We start from the raw sequence: 17,377 nt of genomic DNA, 5'->3' as shown, positions 1-17,377 counted from the left end.
CCCGGTTTGTTGCTCGGGGGCACCTTGTGAATAATTTAAGTAACACATGTGATCTGGTTTTCTGTTCATGGATAATTCATGGACTTTGATTTTTCTAATTGTTTACTTGAAGTTGTTCTGATACTTTATGAAAACATATTTCAGCCAGTAGTTTGTTCTGCCAGTCGATCTGCTTCATCTGTTTTTTTTTTTTTTTTTGCCTGTTTATTGTTCCTGGTGTGTGAATAGCATTCTAAATTGCATGGTATTGTTCCCTGATGTGATGACAAAGGGCTGATCTACATCAAAGAATTAGTGTTGGTTTAGTTAAATCAATTTTAAAGTAAACTGGTTAAACTGTTGAAAACTTCTGATGTACATGCATTTAAAATGGATTAACTTGTTTTAGGAATTACCACTTTCAGTAAAACTGATTTGAGTAAGCTATCAATTTTATGGAAAACTGAAATTCAGTGAGAATTTTTTGTAGGAAAAAAAGCTAACATATTATCCATTTCTAAAGGCGAATCTGTTGCAGAATTAATAAACTTTTCATAACTTTATTCTAGGCTGGTACAGAGGTTATACATTAAGAAAAAAATCTAAAAAGGTAAGCGTTCTATTCCAGAGTTACAAATTCACTTTCTCTTGTAACATGTTTATAAGAAAAATTTATGTCAAATTCATTTTTATACTGGAACTTTATTAAAAAGTCAACCAAGAACTTTAATAAAACTTAAAATCTAGTTGATCTGTTAAATACTGATGTTAGATTCATGTTCTGTTAAAGACTGAATTACTCATAAAATACAATTGCATCTTACAAAGTGATAGCATTGTGATTTTCAGCCATTCTTTGTGAAAAATGGAGTAATCTTGCTTTCTGCAGAGCAATTTTGCCTTGTTGTTGGCTTGAAGTCAGCATAAAATGTCCGTTGAGACATTCCAAAACAAAAAAGGAAACAGATGAACTATTGCCTTTATTGTTGAATTTTAATTTTTGGGGTGTGAGTGTTATTTTATAATACTTAACCAGAACTAAAGATTATTGTTTTGATTTTGGCCTTTTAAAATAAAAGTATTTAGAAATACATATTTGCATACAGAAATGACTTTGGAGATGCTTTCATTTACATAGTCTTCTGCATGTCTAAAAGTAACAAAAGTAATTACATATTGAATTCTGTGGTAGACCTCTCTCATTTCCTAATCAATCCTCCTTTTGGTTTTCTATTCCGTTTTGTTGTTTTTCTTTTGGGGTAATACATTAAATTCTTTTGAAGTAAAACTTCAAGAATGTACGTCACTAAATTCTAAGTGGTGTGTATTTATGTTGACTGAAATTAATTCTAAGTGCTAGTATATTGATCTGCGTACTGCTAAATGTAGCAAGTCCTAAAAAGTGTCTTTTGTTTTGAAAGATCTTACTGCTTTGAGAGAGAGAGAGAGAGAGAGAGTGTCCCTACATTTAAAATGGAGAATTCCTGTAAAATTATTTTTAATTGGGTGTGGTGGAAACACACCTGTCCTAAATGAATCTAATGCATCTTGACTGATTGTATTGCTCCATGTAGAAAAGCTCCTCAAAGCTGACAAATGTTAATAACTGTGTATTCTTACTCTTATTTTCTTTCTCATTCCATTTCCACCTCTCTGCTTTCATAAGGATTGGAGCTAAGTAGTAGTGAGAGAACTTCTATTACAATCCCCTGGTCTTTCTGCTTCCTTTCCTGTCTTGGCTTGTGTCCAGATTTTGCAGCTGAACCTTTTCTTGCTTGCACACAACATCCTTCATCTCCTGAGACTCTTCTCTGACCAGTGTCTCTTGGTTGTTCCTCTGGTACTTGGCATTTTCTCCTGCTTTGTGTGGTTTCTTCAACACTGTTGATCACTCCTTCTCTCCCATCCCTTTTGTGTACTGAATGTATTGTGTATTCAAAGGATTGAGATGGAGGTTAAAGAGAAAGTTAACTACTCAAGGCTGTAACTTGGCTTCCTCAGTTAAAATAACTTGTGTTGGGGTTATGTTAAAGTGGCACCAGCCTGTTAAAAGGTAATGTTAGTATGTGTGTGGTTATAGCATTTTATAGCTTTTACACAAAATTAAGTTCAGTTGTGCTTCTTTACCTTTGGATACATCTGCAGTGTAGTGCTATTTGGGATATCAGAGGTATCCTGAAATAGCTATATTGTGTTTTAACAGCTCGCCTGTTATTTCACAATAGATCAGACTCGCTGTTCTGATGTTCTTGTAACCCTCGTTCTACGAAGATTAAGGGACATTTTGGAATAGTAGGTTATTTCAAACACAGCACCAAATTATGAAATAAATTATTTTGAAATTGACTTGAAGTAAGCTATGCAATTTGTGTATTTGAGAGCTATTCTAGGTAACTGGAAAATTTGCTAAGTTAAATAAAATCTGTCCATTGTTGTTAGTGTTGCTATGGAGTAAGATCTGAAAGGTATCTTTGAAGTTTGTGTGTTTTATAATCTCAAAATGCCTACTTGTTTTTGTACGATAAGGCAAGCTATTTGACCACTACTTTTAAAAGTTGAGGTATGGGAAATGTATCATTTTATCCTGGTTTGGGAGCATTTGTTGACTTTCAAATTAGATTTTAAATGGTTATGTCCTACTTCTAAGCTCTGTAGTTGGGGAGGGAATAACAATTCACATTTAAGGTGTATTTGTTTCAGGCTAGCAGCAAACGTCCAGCAGAAATCTTTCCAAATATCCCCCATTTAAATGTGAATTCCTTGCAAGGATAGAATAGGCTGCTGAGTGTGGAGTATATGTGTTTACTGCTTCCTCTTGCAAGGTGACCAAGTCAGGTAACCAAAAGTCACATTCAACACTAATATAGTAGTTCCTATAATAGGGAGTCTATTCTGGCAGACAGGGAAGACCAAGGTCAGCAGGAGATAACTTTAGGGAGCAGAAGTAGAATCCTCAGCTGGGAGAGACTTACAAATAGGACAGGTAGCAGGACTTGGGTTTGGGAAGGAACCATGAGGTCTGTGAAGCATGTCTACACTAGGAAATTATTTCAAAATAACTAAACTTGAAATAACTCCTGAAATAGCTATTTTGAAATTAACATTATTCCCCAAGGAAAACTGGAGTACAGATTTCGAAATAACCAGCTGGTTATTTTGGAATAACGGGCTTGGCATTGTAGACTTTGTTTTTCTCATTTTGAAAAAAGTGGGGGGAGGTTATTATGAAATAACTCCCTTATGTAGACCAGGACTGAGCAAAGATTTGTGTTGAGTTGAGTTAAACTATTTTTGTTAATGAACTAGACCTAGAGAGGGGATGTGAGTTAGCCTGTGAGCCGCAGGGAACCTGAGGCAATAGATACACAAGCAGACGTGCATCTCCTTACAGGCTTCTGTACTTTAACCAAGGAGCTATCTCTGCTGTTTAATGTAGTTTTGTAAAGATAATATATAGTTAGGAACATAATAAAAGTTTTAAAATATACATGCAAAATCAAATCCAGGTCTTGGACATTCATAAAATAGCTTTTCTATTTGATGCTGTTAAATAAAGTATGAAAAATTCTATGCAGATCAGAGTGTGGCTGTTCGTTAGATACTATTCTGTAATGTATGGTTACTCATTAAAAAAAACCTAACCATTTTTTCCCCCTAAAGGGCATATTTCCTGCTTCCTATATACAGCTTAAAGAAGCAATAGTTGAAGGGAAAGGGTGAGTTGACACTTGAAGTTTAATGGAATAAAATGCTTATATGTGGAAATTTAATTTCTGTGCTTTTATGCAATAGGCTAATACCTCATTTCTTTTTGGCTAATGAAAGGATGTGCTGGACACCCCAGAATTGATTCATGGGATCTTAGAGTGAAAAGTGAACTATTATGAGCAAATGCCTGATCTCCTGTGTATCATAGGCCATAGAATTTCAACCATTGATTAGTGAATTGAGCATGATAGCTTTTAGTTTTGATTTAAATGCTCCAAGTGATGGAGAGTTTATCACATTCTTTCATAATCCACTTCCATGCTTAATAATTACTATGACTTTTCAGCAGTTGAGTCTCATTTCTAGTTCCATTGTTTCTGACTTCATTTTCCTGCCATTGGATCCTTTGCCTTGATCTGGTAGGCTAAAAATGACTCGGAGATCATATGCAGTCTCATTATAGGAACTGGTAGATGATGTTGAAATCAGTTATTGGCCTTTTCTTGAATAAGATAAGTAAATTTAGCTCCTCATTGTACATAATCTGTTGTTTATTGCCTTGCCGAGAAGCATTTCTATGAAAGATTATCATCTCCATTGGTGAATCTATTAAAGCTCATAACGTATACAAGATTGTTTGAAAAGGTATTTATGAAACAAAATTAATGATGAGTGGAAATGATGAATGACTAGCTAGATATGAACTTGGATGCAAAGAATTAAAATATTTCCTCCTTTTTGCCTGATCTTTTTTTAGCTCTCTTAAATATGTAAATGAAAAAAACTACTAATCATATGATTACTGCATAATGGCATCTTCCAGGTTGATTACAAAACTACCTCTAAGTGCTGCACTTTTGACATGCTAGGAGAGCTAACTGTTGTTCCATTCTCAGATGATGCACTATTTAAAAATAAGTCACTTAAAGGCACCAATGACTAAGACCCGCAAAACAGGTTTTTCCTGTGTAAAAATAGTATTTTACTAAAGTATCAATCATAAAAGCACGATCTGATACATACCACATAACTTGCTTTCCCACAGTGAATTTCCATAAAATATAATACACTAAGAAGAAAATAGTGTAACACATGTGGAATGTTATTTGTGGAAATAATGTTACTATTTGTGGAAATAATATTTTAACTTCAGACAGCATGAAACAGTCATACCCAGTGAGCTCCCACTGATTCAGGAAGTTACCACAACACTACGAGAATGGTCCAGAATATGGCGGCAGCTATATGTTGTAAGTACAGAACACTAATATTTTTTCTTTATTTACAGTATTCTGGGCTTTTTAGCTTGGGTGGATGGAAGAAGAAAATACCAGATACTTAAAAAATTAGGAATAGTAGAATGTAAGTTATAGTGAGTCTATTTAACCAAAGTCACTCTTTCGTTAATCTTCTTCTCCCAAAGTAGCTCTGAAATTTTTCAGTGCAATTTTTGGGCTTCTGTAACAAAGGAACCTTGAGATTCAGGTGTTTGGCATATAGTTGCATATGCTGACAAATTATGAAAGCTGTGGGCTTGATATGCAGGATAAGGGATTTGGAGATCCGATCTTGGTATAGCAGTGTCCAGTGCCTTGTGTTCTTATAAGACAATGACATGCAATAAAAGCTGAAAAATGATGCAATATGATTTAGTAACATGCCTGCCTGTAATTTCAGTTCCCATACTAAGGGGTAGTGATAAAAGCAGGTTTTTAGCTATGTTGTAGAGTTGTGTAGACTGGATCAGATTTTTTTTTTTTATTTTTAGCTTTCAAAGTCAGAGAAATTTTGGGGCCTATCAAAATTTTAATTGATATTCTGTTCCAATTAACATAAATTCATAATAATAATAATATTATTATATACAGATGCATAGTGTTTACTGACTAGATCTTCCTTCAGATTAGGCTCTTTAAATTTGCAGATGACTCAGACCTAAAGTTTTAGTTAGGATTTGATCATACTAAAATATCCAAACTATATCTCCTAAGATTTCAGCAATGGTATAACTGTCCTGGAATTTTCACCATTTTCAGATGGAATTTCATTTGATGTCCAAAAAGGAATCGGAAAATAGTCTCCATTCTGGACTGGGATCTGACTTGGATCCTGAAAAACAAGGACAGATTTGGAATCAGGGATTCAAATTTGAAGTCTGTTTTCCCCTAAACTTAAAAAATGGGTTGTGTTGAGTGTTCCAGTTTTGGCCCAGATAACTTTATTGTAGGACTGTCAATTAATTGCAGTTAACTTATGCAATTAACTAAAAAAAAATCATGATTAATTGCAGTTTTAATCACATTGCTAAACAATATAATACTAATTTAAATTTATAAAATATTTTTGGATGTTCCTCTTCATTTTCAAATCTATTGATTTCTATTGCCTCACAAATACAAGGTGTACAGTGCTTACCTTATATTATTTTTAACTAGCTGGAGTTACCCGGAGTAGCTCGGTCCTGCTCCTTGCTGGCCCATTCGTACACCCCCCCCCCCAGCCCTGCTTCCCACCGGCTGTGCCTCCCCCGATCTCCCCCAGCCAGCCCCACTGCCCTGACCCTCCCCCCCCCGACCAGCTCTGCTTCCCAGCCTCCCAATTCCTCCTGGCCAGCCCCGCTCCCCTCTCCTTCCCTCCCCTCCCGGCCGGTTCCTCCCCCCCCCCCCCATCAAGTATGGCCGTTTTTGTTTTTTTTTAAAGACTACCTAGTAACTGTAGACGCGGGGGGCAGGGCGGATGCCTGAACCATTTTTTGCGTGGGGGTGGGGTGAGTCCTGGATGGCGCTTTGAGGCCACAGGTGGCGGGCACATGACCTAGGATGGTTGGGATAGCCCCTGCAGCACAGCACGACAGGTTATTTTTTATTTTTACAGGTTGAGCACTGTAAAAATGGTAAAATAAATAGTATTTTTCAGTTCACTTTACAAGTACCATAATACAATCTCTTTATTGTGAAAGTGCAACTAACACATGTTACTTTTTTTACATAACTACACTCAAAACCAAAACAGTGTAAAACAAGACAAGTCCATTCAGTCCTATTTCTTGTCAAGCCAATCTCTGAGATGAACGTGTTTGTTTACATTTATGGGAGATAGTGCCTGCAGGCTTCTTATTTACAGTGTCACCTGAAAGTGAGAACAGGCATTTGCATGCACTTTTGTAGCCAAACATTGCAAAGTATTTATGTGCCAGATATGCTAAACATTAGTATGTCACTTCATGCTTCGGCCATCATTCCAGATGTTTCCATGTTTATGAGATCATTAAAAATAATGTATGTATTAATTTTTTACTGAATTTCTTGGGGGGAGAATAGTATGTCTTCTGTTTTTTTTTGTATCTGCATTCTGCAATACATGTATATTTCATGTTCTAGTGCATGTTGTTAATATTAAGAACACTTACACAGCAGATTTGACAAAATAGAAAGAAGGTACCAATGTGAGATTTCTAAAGACAGCTATAGTACTCAACCTAAGGTATAAGAATCTGAATTGTCTTCCAAAATCTGCTTTCAGAAGTCTAAAAGACTTCAGAAGTCTAAAAGAGCAACACTCTGATGAGAAAACTATAGCACCCAAACCACCAAAAAAAGAAAATCAGCCATTTGCAGGAGGTATCTTTTTTAGAGAATGAAGATCAACATGCATCGGTTTGCAGTGCTTTGGATCATTATTGAGCAAAACCTGTCATCAGTGTGGACACGTGTCTTCTAGAATGGTGGTTGAAGCATCAAGGGAAATATGAATCTTTAGTGCATGTGGCACATAACTTTCCTACTCTCACTTTCAGGTTGCATTGTAAACAAGAAATGGACAACATTATTTTCTTTGGAGGTAAACAAACTTGTTTGTTTGAGCAATTAACTCAACAAGAAGTCGGGCCGAGTGGACTTGTAGTCTATTAAGTTATACATTGTTTTATTTTTGAATAACATTATTTTGTACATAATTCTATGTTTTAAGTTTAACTTCTGTGAAAAAAAGATTGAACTAGAGTACTTGTGTTAGGCGAATTGAAAAATACTATTTTTTCGACAACACAAATATTTATAATAAAAAATAAACCTAGTAAACAATTTGTTCTGTGTTGTAATGGAAATCGGTATATTTGAAAATGTTAAGACCTACAAAATATTTAAATAAATGGCAGTCTATAATTGTTTAACAGTGCAATTAATCATGATTACTTTTTGTAATCGCACAATTAATTGTAATTTTTAATGTCTTTACAGCCCTACTTGCAACAGTAAGAGTAATATAATATAATATAATATTTTGAAAGTTAACATAATCGCTGCCTCATCCTGGACGGTGTTACCATGACACTAGAATAATGGAAAGAAACAGTACTATTTTCTATTATGTTATAGATGCAATAGTTAGACATCTCATAATGGATGTTTCAAGGCTAAACCATTGTTAAATTGTTTGCAGTCTTCACAATGAAGGGACTATAGAACTGTAAAGTTGTACAGGATCTAGAAGTTTGTTACGTACTTGAGTGGTCAGGTAATGAAAGATCACTATTGTAATAGTCATGTTTAAGGGAGAGAGATTTAAGATTCTAATGGGAAATTCAGATAACTGAGATTAATTTTTCTGGGGGTTAAGGTTTTGCTTAAGGCATCCTTAAAATACATCAGTGTGAAACATTTTGGCATATAAAATACCAATGGCCAAAACTAAATTACTTTGTTTGATTAGCACAGATTTAAAATTTTCAGTCTGGGTTCCATTCATATGCTTAAATTCTAAGTGAAAAGTTAATGCTCATTAATAAACCAATATATTAATCTCTCTCTCTGACTGACATGGGCAACATTTTTTTAAATTCCACAGCTGTGTTTTGTGCCTGCTTGTTTCTTATTACATAATACATATTAGGCCTCCCTGGTCTGGCATCCTCGGGATCTGACAATCCCAGATGAGGGATTTTTCTGGAGCAAGGGAGGTCATTTCTGGCCCCCCCTCCCACAGCTCCCCCAGATCTGGCCTGGCTGCCATCTGAAGTCTGCTGCTATTCCGGCTGCCCTGCTGGCCCCAGCAGGCTTGCTGGGCCGCCCAGCTGGAGCATGCCGGGCTCCTGGCCCTTCACAGAGGCTCTCTGGTCCTGAGCCTGGACTGTGTGTGTTTCCGGACCAGAGAGTCCCAGTTGAGAGAAGTTCAGCCTGTAGCATCTTACCAATGTTCAGCAGTAAACATTAATTGTCCATCAAATTAACTGAAAAATTACAAGCTTGGAGTTAGCTGTGGATATTTTATGATGATCTAGGCAGTTTCATATAGTCTGATTCAGGTAAAAAAAAATATGGCTGAAATGTAAACAATATTATTGTAGTCTAATGCCACATTAGTGGAGATACAGCATCTCAATGCTTTTAGTTTAAAGTCACTTCAAATGTAAGATTAGCAAACCCATCTTCTTTATAGAAAATGGGAAATTTCCATTTGAAAGTATATGTGCTTTACAATTTGATGCAAAATTTCTGGGTGTCATGAACAGATGTATGAAATGTATATTATGTGACTTCTGTTTCTGTGGCAAAAGTAAAGTGAGTATTCAACAAAAATAAGATTTTGAGAACACAGAGAGATGAGAACATGGGAAAAATGAAGGATAAGGACAAATGACCACTTGAGTGCGGTAATGGGCATATCTTACATAAAAGGACATTTTAAAGAAGCTGGAAACATTGACTATTATAGAATCTGATCCAAAATCCACTGCATTTAGTGGAAGTGTTCTGATTGACTTCCACGGGTTTTGGATGAGGCCCACAAAAGAGAGGGAAGGAGATACAAAAAGTATTATGTTGGAAGTGAATGAGAGGATGTAATATGATGCAGTTGGGGCAAAAGAGAGCAAAAATCTTAGATGCAAGTGGAAATTTGATGCAATACTAAATGTTTTCTGATGTGAGAGAAAGATGTGTGGGCCAGGACATGAAAGGAATGTAATGTGAAAGGGGCAGAATTGGGTAGAACAATTAGCGGGAACAGAGTGTGACATGACCCTAGGACCTCCTACAGGCTGTCTCCTTCATACCCAGTAACTTTCCAGACTCTCCTTGAACCCCTAAAACTGCTCATTCCATACTCTGATCCCAGTGGCTTCCCTATTTCCTACCTAAATTAAGTGAGGATTAGAGTTTCCCTCAACCCTGTTTCCATTGCTTGGGAGCACTCTGGAGAGGGAAATTGGGAATTCTTTTTCAACTTTGGCACACACATGGAGCTGCAGAAAACATGGCATATGAGGTGGTTGCCAAGGTGGGGGCGTAGGAGGAGGAAGTAGACCAGAAACTCCTTCCTACTCATTTATACTTCTCTCACGCCAGTGAATCTTTTGAAGAAGGGCTCCTAACATATGAAGAACTAATTCTTATATTTAATGTATAGCATCTCTTTCGTGTGAACCACCAGTCTGTAGAACGAGTATCTGAACTACTAAACATACTGCATGCCTCTTAAATTCAGAACCTGGGCAGGTGGCACCTCTAGTGCTGACTACTTCTCCTCTCTTTAAATATATCATGCTCTCTTTTCTAAGACTGGGTAGGTTGATACTTGTTTTCTGCCAAATGCCAGCTCTGCGCCGATGGAAATAGAAACTTCATGTGCAGCCACTGCCAGAGAGTGTTCCTTGATAGAATTGGCCTAATTTCTCATCTTTGCACTCATCAGTTGTAGGTGTCCAAGGGGAAATCTTACTTGAGTCGAGAGAGCCGAGAGAGAGAAAGATTAGAGAAAGTGTTAATTCTCTCTCAAATGTGGAGTTCCATTTCCCTGTCCCCTGCTTTCTACCTTTTCCCTTCCCCAAAAAATTTACACTGATCTGAGGTACTGGATAGCTTATACTCAGTTTTCAAGTAGACGGATTCAAGAAGTGATCTCTTGTGATCCTAGAGCACTGTATACTGGTATTCTATATTATTATAGCTTTTCTTCTATAGCAGAACAAATCCATCCCTCTCAGCCTAGAGAATTATACAGTACTAAGTCTAGACTGCCTCCTCTTGTGCAAGAGAATATGCAATTGAGGTGAAGCGGTGAATATCTCTGCGCCTCATTTTCATACTTAATGAGCCACCATTTTTGCGCAAGAGGGGGCAGTCTAGGCATAGCCTACAGGTTGGACCTTACAAAATTGGGACTCCCTCATCTGGCAACATCCGTGGTCTGGGAGACCACAGGTGTTCCTGGACCAGGGAGCCCTGGCTGACAAGAGGACTGGAAGTTCAGAGCCTAGCAGAGCTGAAGCTAGGACTGGGGCCAGAGCCCTGGTAGCGCAGCAGGGGCTATGGCAGCCCAAGTAACAGGGCCAGGGACGTCGCAGTCTCAGCAGCTCCAGTAGCGGAGATGGGGGCAGGGAAGCGGCAGCCTTGATAATGGGGCTGGTACTGGGATAGTCCGGGATGCTGGGGCTGCAGCAGCCTGGCAGGAGGCGGGGACAGCTTTTGTTGCAGCTGGAGAAGGAAGGTGGCCTGGTGAGCAGAGGACCTCCTATGGTCCAGCAAATTCCCTCGTTTAGGACTGGTCAGATCCCTAGGCTACGGATAGGCATGTTAAGTAGTGATTAATTTGCTAGTTGAGTAGTCGATGGAATTTCCATTGACTACTCGACTAGTCAGTAAGCACTTCTGCGTTCCGCTTTTGAAATGTACAAGAGCCCAAACAATCCCCTGCTGGCCTCAGGCTCCATGTGAGTGCTTCTGCTTTGAAATGTTACCGCTGGGAATCCTTGTACATTTCAAAGCTTGCATGCAGCATGGAGCTCAGAGTCAGCTGCCAGCGGCTCTGCCTGATTCTGGGCTTTACCTGGCATTTCAAAGCGGTAGCGTCACATGGAACCTGGGGTTAGCTGGGAAGTCCCCAGCTGATCCCTGGCTCCATACTGTGCTGCCACTTTGAAATGCCGCGAGGAGTCTGACACCGGGCTCCCCATGGCATTCAAAGCGGCAGCGCTGCATGGAGCAGCTGACCCTAGGCTTCATGGGGTGCTGCCATTTTTAAGTACCCCCTCTATCTGATAGAGCCAGCAAGGGAAGGGGGGAAGTGATTTGTTGACTATCCTGTTGATAAGCATTTGCTTATTGGATAATCAACTAGTTGACTAGTCCTTTACATCCTTAGTGCTGGACCAAAGAGTTCCAACCTGTGTTATAATGTTCTTTAATACCAAGGTGTCCTTTCCCAAATTATTCCTCTAATGTCTATACTGTCTGTCTGTCTTTTTGAATTCTGTGTGATTTCTGGTCTGTGGAAAGACACCATAAAAACAAATAAGATGTTTTAATCCTGAAGCATTCACTATATTGAGTAAATATACTGGTCCCAGAGTGCTTGGAACCCAACAATTCCTGTTGAGACAGCTGCATGCTCAGCATTGTTGGCTTGGATTTTGGTGCCTTGCTTTAATATCTGGTTTTGAATCTCACGGCCCATTTTTTTCTTTTGTCATAAAAAACCTCTAAAATGTGCTTTTTTATGTATGCTTTCAAAATAACATTTACAGTCTTGTTCAACCATTTTTTCCCAAACAGCAAGATAACAGAGACATGTTCCACAGTGTACGGCACATGATATATGATCTTATTGAATGGAGATCACAGATACTTTCTGGAACTCTACCTCAAGATGAGCTCAAGGAATTGAAGAAAAAAGTGACTGCCAAAATAGATTATGGAAACAGGTTTGTGGTGACTACTTCATAGTATGTGCTTGTTGAGGGCAAGGGGGAGGGGAAATCAGCCTTGTCATGTGTATTATATAGCAGTTGAAAGGCATCACATATATAGGAAGAAAGAATTTTTGTAAAGAAAGTAGTACTTGTGGTTGTATTTTAAGTAGCAAAGTGGGAAAAATTGCACTATAACAGCATTTTAATATAATACAAATTATAATTTGTGTACTAGAATCTGTTAAGTAACTTTCTGTTACTAATAAAACTTTGGGACACCATCAGTTTAATGTCAGATTAAAGCTATGATTTTTCCGAGGTTAGATCAAAGGTGTAAATGTTCCTGTCTTTCAAAACCCTTTACCAGTTCCGCATGAACTGTTGCTGCCTCTCTAACACCAGCAGTAGTTTACACTCTGAACTTATTTTTGCTCTCACACCATGCTAGAGGATTTATCTGGGAAATGTGGAGTATCTCATTGTGCTGTTGCTTGTGTAGTACTTAGCTTGTACTATACTATAAATAGGTTATTATGTTTCATAAGCATTTGTATTCAACTAGAAGATGATAAAACCCAGAAATTGCATCCAATGAATGACCAGTGTTGCAATGAGGCATGCATCAGATATGTCAGTAACTTAGATGAAGTGAATTTTGATTTAAGACCAAACCTCCTGAAAATTATTTGGATGAAGGGAATGTTGCGTTTGAAAATTGAACTGGTCAACTGTAGATTAAATCATCCCATGGTAAGGAGGAATGCCTTACTACTTAGTTGTGGCATTAGTTTTTAATTGGAAATGAGGCATCTTGCCTTGCTTATGCAAAAAGGAAGCTGAGGAAAGTAGCTGATAAGTTAATATGAGATTATTGAACTCGTGGGGATGGAAGACTAAACAGCCTAACTTCAGTATAGTATGATTAGCTCATAAAAATTCAGCTATTTGTGTATGTAGATCCTGCAGTTTCCTTGTTTCTTCTACTACTTAGATATTGCAGGTTCTTCAGTTCTTGTGCTCATGTACTTTATCAGCAAAAATAGTGATTAAAAATCACTAACCTCATACAGAATAGTGGTAGAAATGTAGCCGTGTTAGTCTGGTGTAGCTGAAACAAAATACAGGTCTATGTAGCACTTTAAAGACTAACAAGATGGTTTATTAGATGATGAGCTTTCGTGGGCCAGACCCACTTCCTCAGATCAAAAAACCTCATACAGTAAGTACATTTAGCATGTATAATCCACGATATAGTCTGTACCCAAGTTAGTTAACCAGATGTTGTTCCTATTATTTGTTTGGCTACTGTATTTTACCATCTGGCTAAGGAGTTGGTTAAAGTTACTCTGAATCACGTCCAGATGCTCAGTGCTCAACACAATGGAACATCTTGTACTGTGTCTTTTTATTCATCATGTTCTGATGGACTAATTAAGTGATCAGAACATTCCCTGTAGAGTCGAGGAGAGAATTCAATTTAAACTTTTGAGTAAATATGCACATTTAAAAGGGTGCAGTATATTTTTAGTGAAGCCATATATTGTGTTTTGCATAAAATGAAATAAAATGACAATTTTAAATATCCAGACATGAATGTATGATGAGTATTTTCTTAATATACAATTTCTGGATTTTAGGTACGTGCTTATTTTTCCCATTGTTTCCTGAAAGTAATCCTAGGAATTAGGGATGTCAGATTGTAACTGACTAACCATTTAACTGATAAGCTAGACCAGTCCACACATGAAATCCACTTCCTTGACACTACAGCACAATTACACGATGGCCACATTTCTAACACCTTTCACTGGAAACCTACTGACCATTACACTTACCTACATACCTCTAGGTTTCATCCAAGATACATTTCCCAATCAATTGTTTACAGCCAACCCCTAAGGTACAACTGGATTTGCTCCACTCCCACAGACAGAGAGAAACACCTACAGGATCTATAACAAGCATTCTTAAAACTTAAATACGCATCCAGAGAAGTGAAAAAACAGATTGGCAGAGCCAGGCAAGTACCCAGATATCAGCTTCTTTAAGACAGGCCCAACAAAGAAGACAACAAAACTCCACTTGTCATCACCTACAGCCCCCAACTTAAACCCCTCCAGTGCATTATTAACAATCTACAACCTATCCTGGAAAATGACCCCTCACTCTCACAAGCCTATTGACAACCCCTTACCCTCAAACAAATTATTTCCAGGAACCATGCAGCAAACTTCCATCATACTCATCCAGGAACCCACCCCTGCAATCAACCCCAGTGCCAACTCTGTCTACCCATCTATACAACTGACATCATCACAGGACCTAACCACATAAGCCGTCACATCAGAGGCTCATATAACTTCACATCCACCAATGTGATTTATGCCATCAGGCGCTAGCAAAGCTCCTCTGCTATGTATATTGGCCAAACTGAACTGTCTCTGTGACAAAGGATTAATGGACACAAATGAGATATTCAAAATGGTAACACACAGAAACCTGTTGGGGAACATTTCAGCTTGTCCAGGCGCTCACTAATGGATGTAAAAGTGACTACAGTAAACTTCTGATAATCCGGCACCTTTAGGACCCAGGGGTGCCAGATTATCAGATATGCCGGACTATCGGAAAGGGGGGCTATGAGGGGTGTGGGATGGGGGGCATGCCACCACAGGCCCCCCATAACCTCCCCTTCTGATAGTCCGGCTGTGCCCCGGGGGTCCCTGATTTAGCCGCTGCTGGTCAGTTTCAGCAGAGGCTGAATCGGGGACGCCTGCAGCAGAGCAGCTGGAGTGCTGCTGGGTTCGTACGGTAGCGCCGACCTTTGGTGTGGCGAGACCAACCTGGCAGCACCCCAGCTGCTCTTGGGGACGCCTGGGGCAGAGCAGCTGGAGTGCTGCCGGGTTGGTCCGGCAGCGCTGCTCCTCGGTGCTACTGGACCAACCTGGAAGCACCCCAGCTGCTCTTCCCCAGGTGTCCCCAAGTCAGCCGCTGCTGAAACTGATCAGCGGCTGACTCCAGGAAGCCCGAGGCAGAGCTGCTCTGCTCCGGGCTTCCTGGAGTCAGCCGCTGATGAGTTTCAGCAGCGGCTGAATCAGGACGCCTGGGGCAGAGCAGCTGGGGGACTGCCGGGTTGGTCCCACAGCGCCGAGGAGCTGCGCTACTGAACCAACCCAGTAGCACCCCAGCTGCTCTGTCCCAGGTGTACCCAAGTCAGCTGCTGCTGAAACTGACCAGAGGCTGATTCCAGGAGTCAGCCGCTGGTCAGTTTCAGCAGCGGCTGAATCGGGGACAGCTGGGGTGCTGCCGGGTTGGTCCCGCAGCCCCAAGGGGCAGCGCTACGGGACCTACCCAGCAGCACTCCAGCTGCTCTGCCCCCGGCTTCTCCGATTCAGCCGCTGGTCAGTTTTAGCAGCAGCTGAATTGGGGAAGCTGGGGCAGAGCAGCTGCAATGGTCCGGCTGCCCGGAGCACTTCCGGGTTCCTGATGGTGCCTGACCATCGGCGTTTTACTGTATACTATTTCAAAGCAATTTCAAAAGCCAGCTGGAGAGAGAAGCTGTAGAACTTGTTTTCATTTACAAGTTTGACACCTTGAATAGAGGTTTAAACAAAGACCTCACTGGATGGGCTGCTACACTCCAGACCCTAATGACATAAAAAGCTAAGCACTGGGTACTTAGAATACTTAGAGCCCAGTCTATTAGTCTCATTTAGCACGGACACACTAACTGGCATAATTCCCCCCCCTCCTTTCCCGCTCCTTCCCCTCTCTTTTTCTGCTATTTATTTGTACCCTGGACCCCTTAACTCCATTCATCTGAAGAAGTGGGCTGTGCCCATGAACGCTCATGATACCATCTACATTTTTTGTTAGTCTCTAAGGTGCTGCAGGACTATTTGCTGTTTTTTTAAGTTTTTTCAGTTACAGACTAAACATGGCTACCCCTCTGAAACTGATTCATATCGGTTAACAATGTCGGTGACACTCAGGTGGCTCCTGGGGAGGTGGCTTCACTGCAGCAGGGCAGCAAAGCCTCCTCCCTGCATGCCAGCTGGGCAAGGGCTGCCCACTCACCTCCTAGGAACGGGGTTTCACTGAAGCAGTGATGCCTCCTCCCTTGGAGCCGAGTCAGTAGGGGCTGGTGGCTATGCTTCCCGGGAGGCTTGGGCTCTGCAATATAAAGCTTAGTAAGTATTTAAAGGTTTATAATCTAGAACCCACAGCGTGTAACCATGTATTCACCGAGATTTTTAGAAGTTGCACAGTTACCTATTTAACTTACTTCCCTATTAGGAATGGACTTAAATGAAGATAGGATCTTAATCTTATTGAGTTGTGATAACAAGCAACTTTCATTGTGGGTTTATGGAATTTTGCTTTTTTAAACTGGTTGATATGAGATTGAGACTGGATCAGTTTATTGTGTGTTTCAGTGGACATGTTTCTTTTCTGGGTTGAAAAGCTGATTGTAAACAAAATGAAACACTTGGGATCAACTCCCTAGTCATCAAGATTTTTTACAAATGTGATCTGTAAATTAAAGAGAAATGAAAAGATAAGTCAAATGAGCTCCTCATTTGATAGTTTGTGCCAATGGGTTTCCACTCTTGTTCTTAGTGATCAGGCTCTTCTACACATGGGATGGCTCCTGTGCTTTCCTTAGCTCTAGGCAGAAGTATTTGTTTCCTTACATGTCAGATAACTGGCTGGATAGGTAAGCCAGATATCTCTAGTGGCAGACTTCCGTAGCCATGGTTGTTTATATATCCTCTTGTTCTGTCTCCAGACCTAGTCTAGGAGTGTTTTTGTCCTCTCAGGGCAGGCAGAAGAGGATGCCATGGCCATAGGTGTGGAAGCAATGGCAGATGAGGATGCTGTGCTTGCTCTTTATCTCAGACTTCAAATGGAGAGCCCAGCTCCTCACCATGTACCCTTCTTAGGAGCTGAAGCCAGTCAGTGCATATTGCAAGGTTTCCTGTACTGTCCTCTTGCAATCCTACT

The 17,377-nt window shown here is 39.8% G+C and overlaps 1 protein-coding gene across 2 annotated transcripts in view; it reads left to right on the top strand.

The window, feature by feature from the left end:
* Window positions 1–17,377, top strand: part of DOCK1 (dedicator of cytokinesis 1) — a 572,428-nt gene that overhangs the window by 68,268 nt on the left and 486,783 nt on the right. For both annotated transcript variants that reach the window (XM_075935276.1, XM_075935277.1), the window contains exons 3-6: window positions 549–589; window positions 3,640–3,695; window positions 4,841–4,937; window positions 12,237–12,385. In XM_075935276.1, coding sequence (XP_075791391.1) covers window positions 549–589; window positions 3,640–3,695; window positions 4,841–4,937; window positions 12,237–12,385 — 343 coding nt within the window. The remainder of the gene's footprint in view (window positions 1–548; window positions 590–3,639; window positions 3,696–4,840; window positions 4,938–12,236; window positions 12,386–17,377) is intronic.

Source organism: Pelodiscus sinensis, chromosome 8, assembly GCF_049634645.1.
Source record: "Pelodiscus sinensis isolate JC-2024 chromosome 8, ASM4963464v1, whole genome shotgun sequence".
Classification (NCBI taxonomy): domain Eukaryota; kingdom Metazoa; phylum Chordata; order Testudines; family Trionychidae; genus Pelodiscus; species Pelodiscus sinensis.
This window is presented reverse-complemented; position numbering and strand designations above follow the sequence as displayed.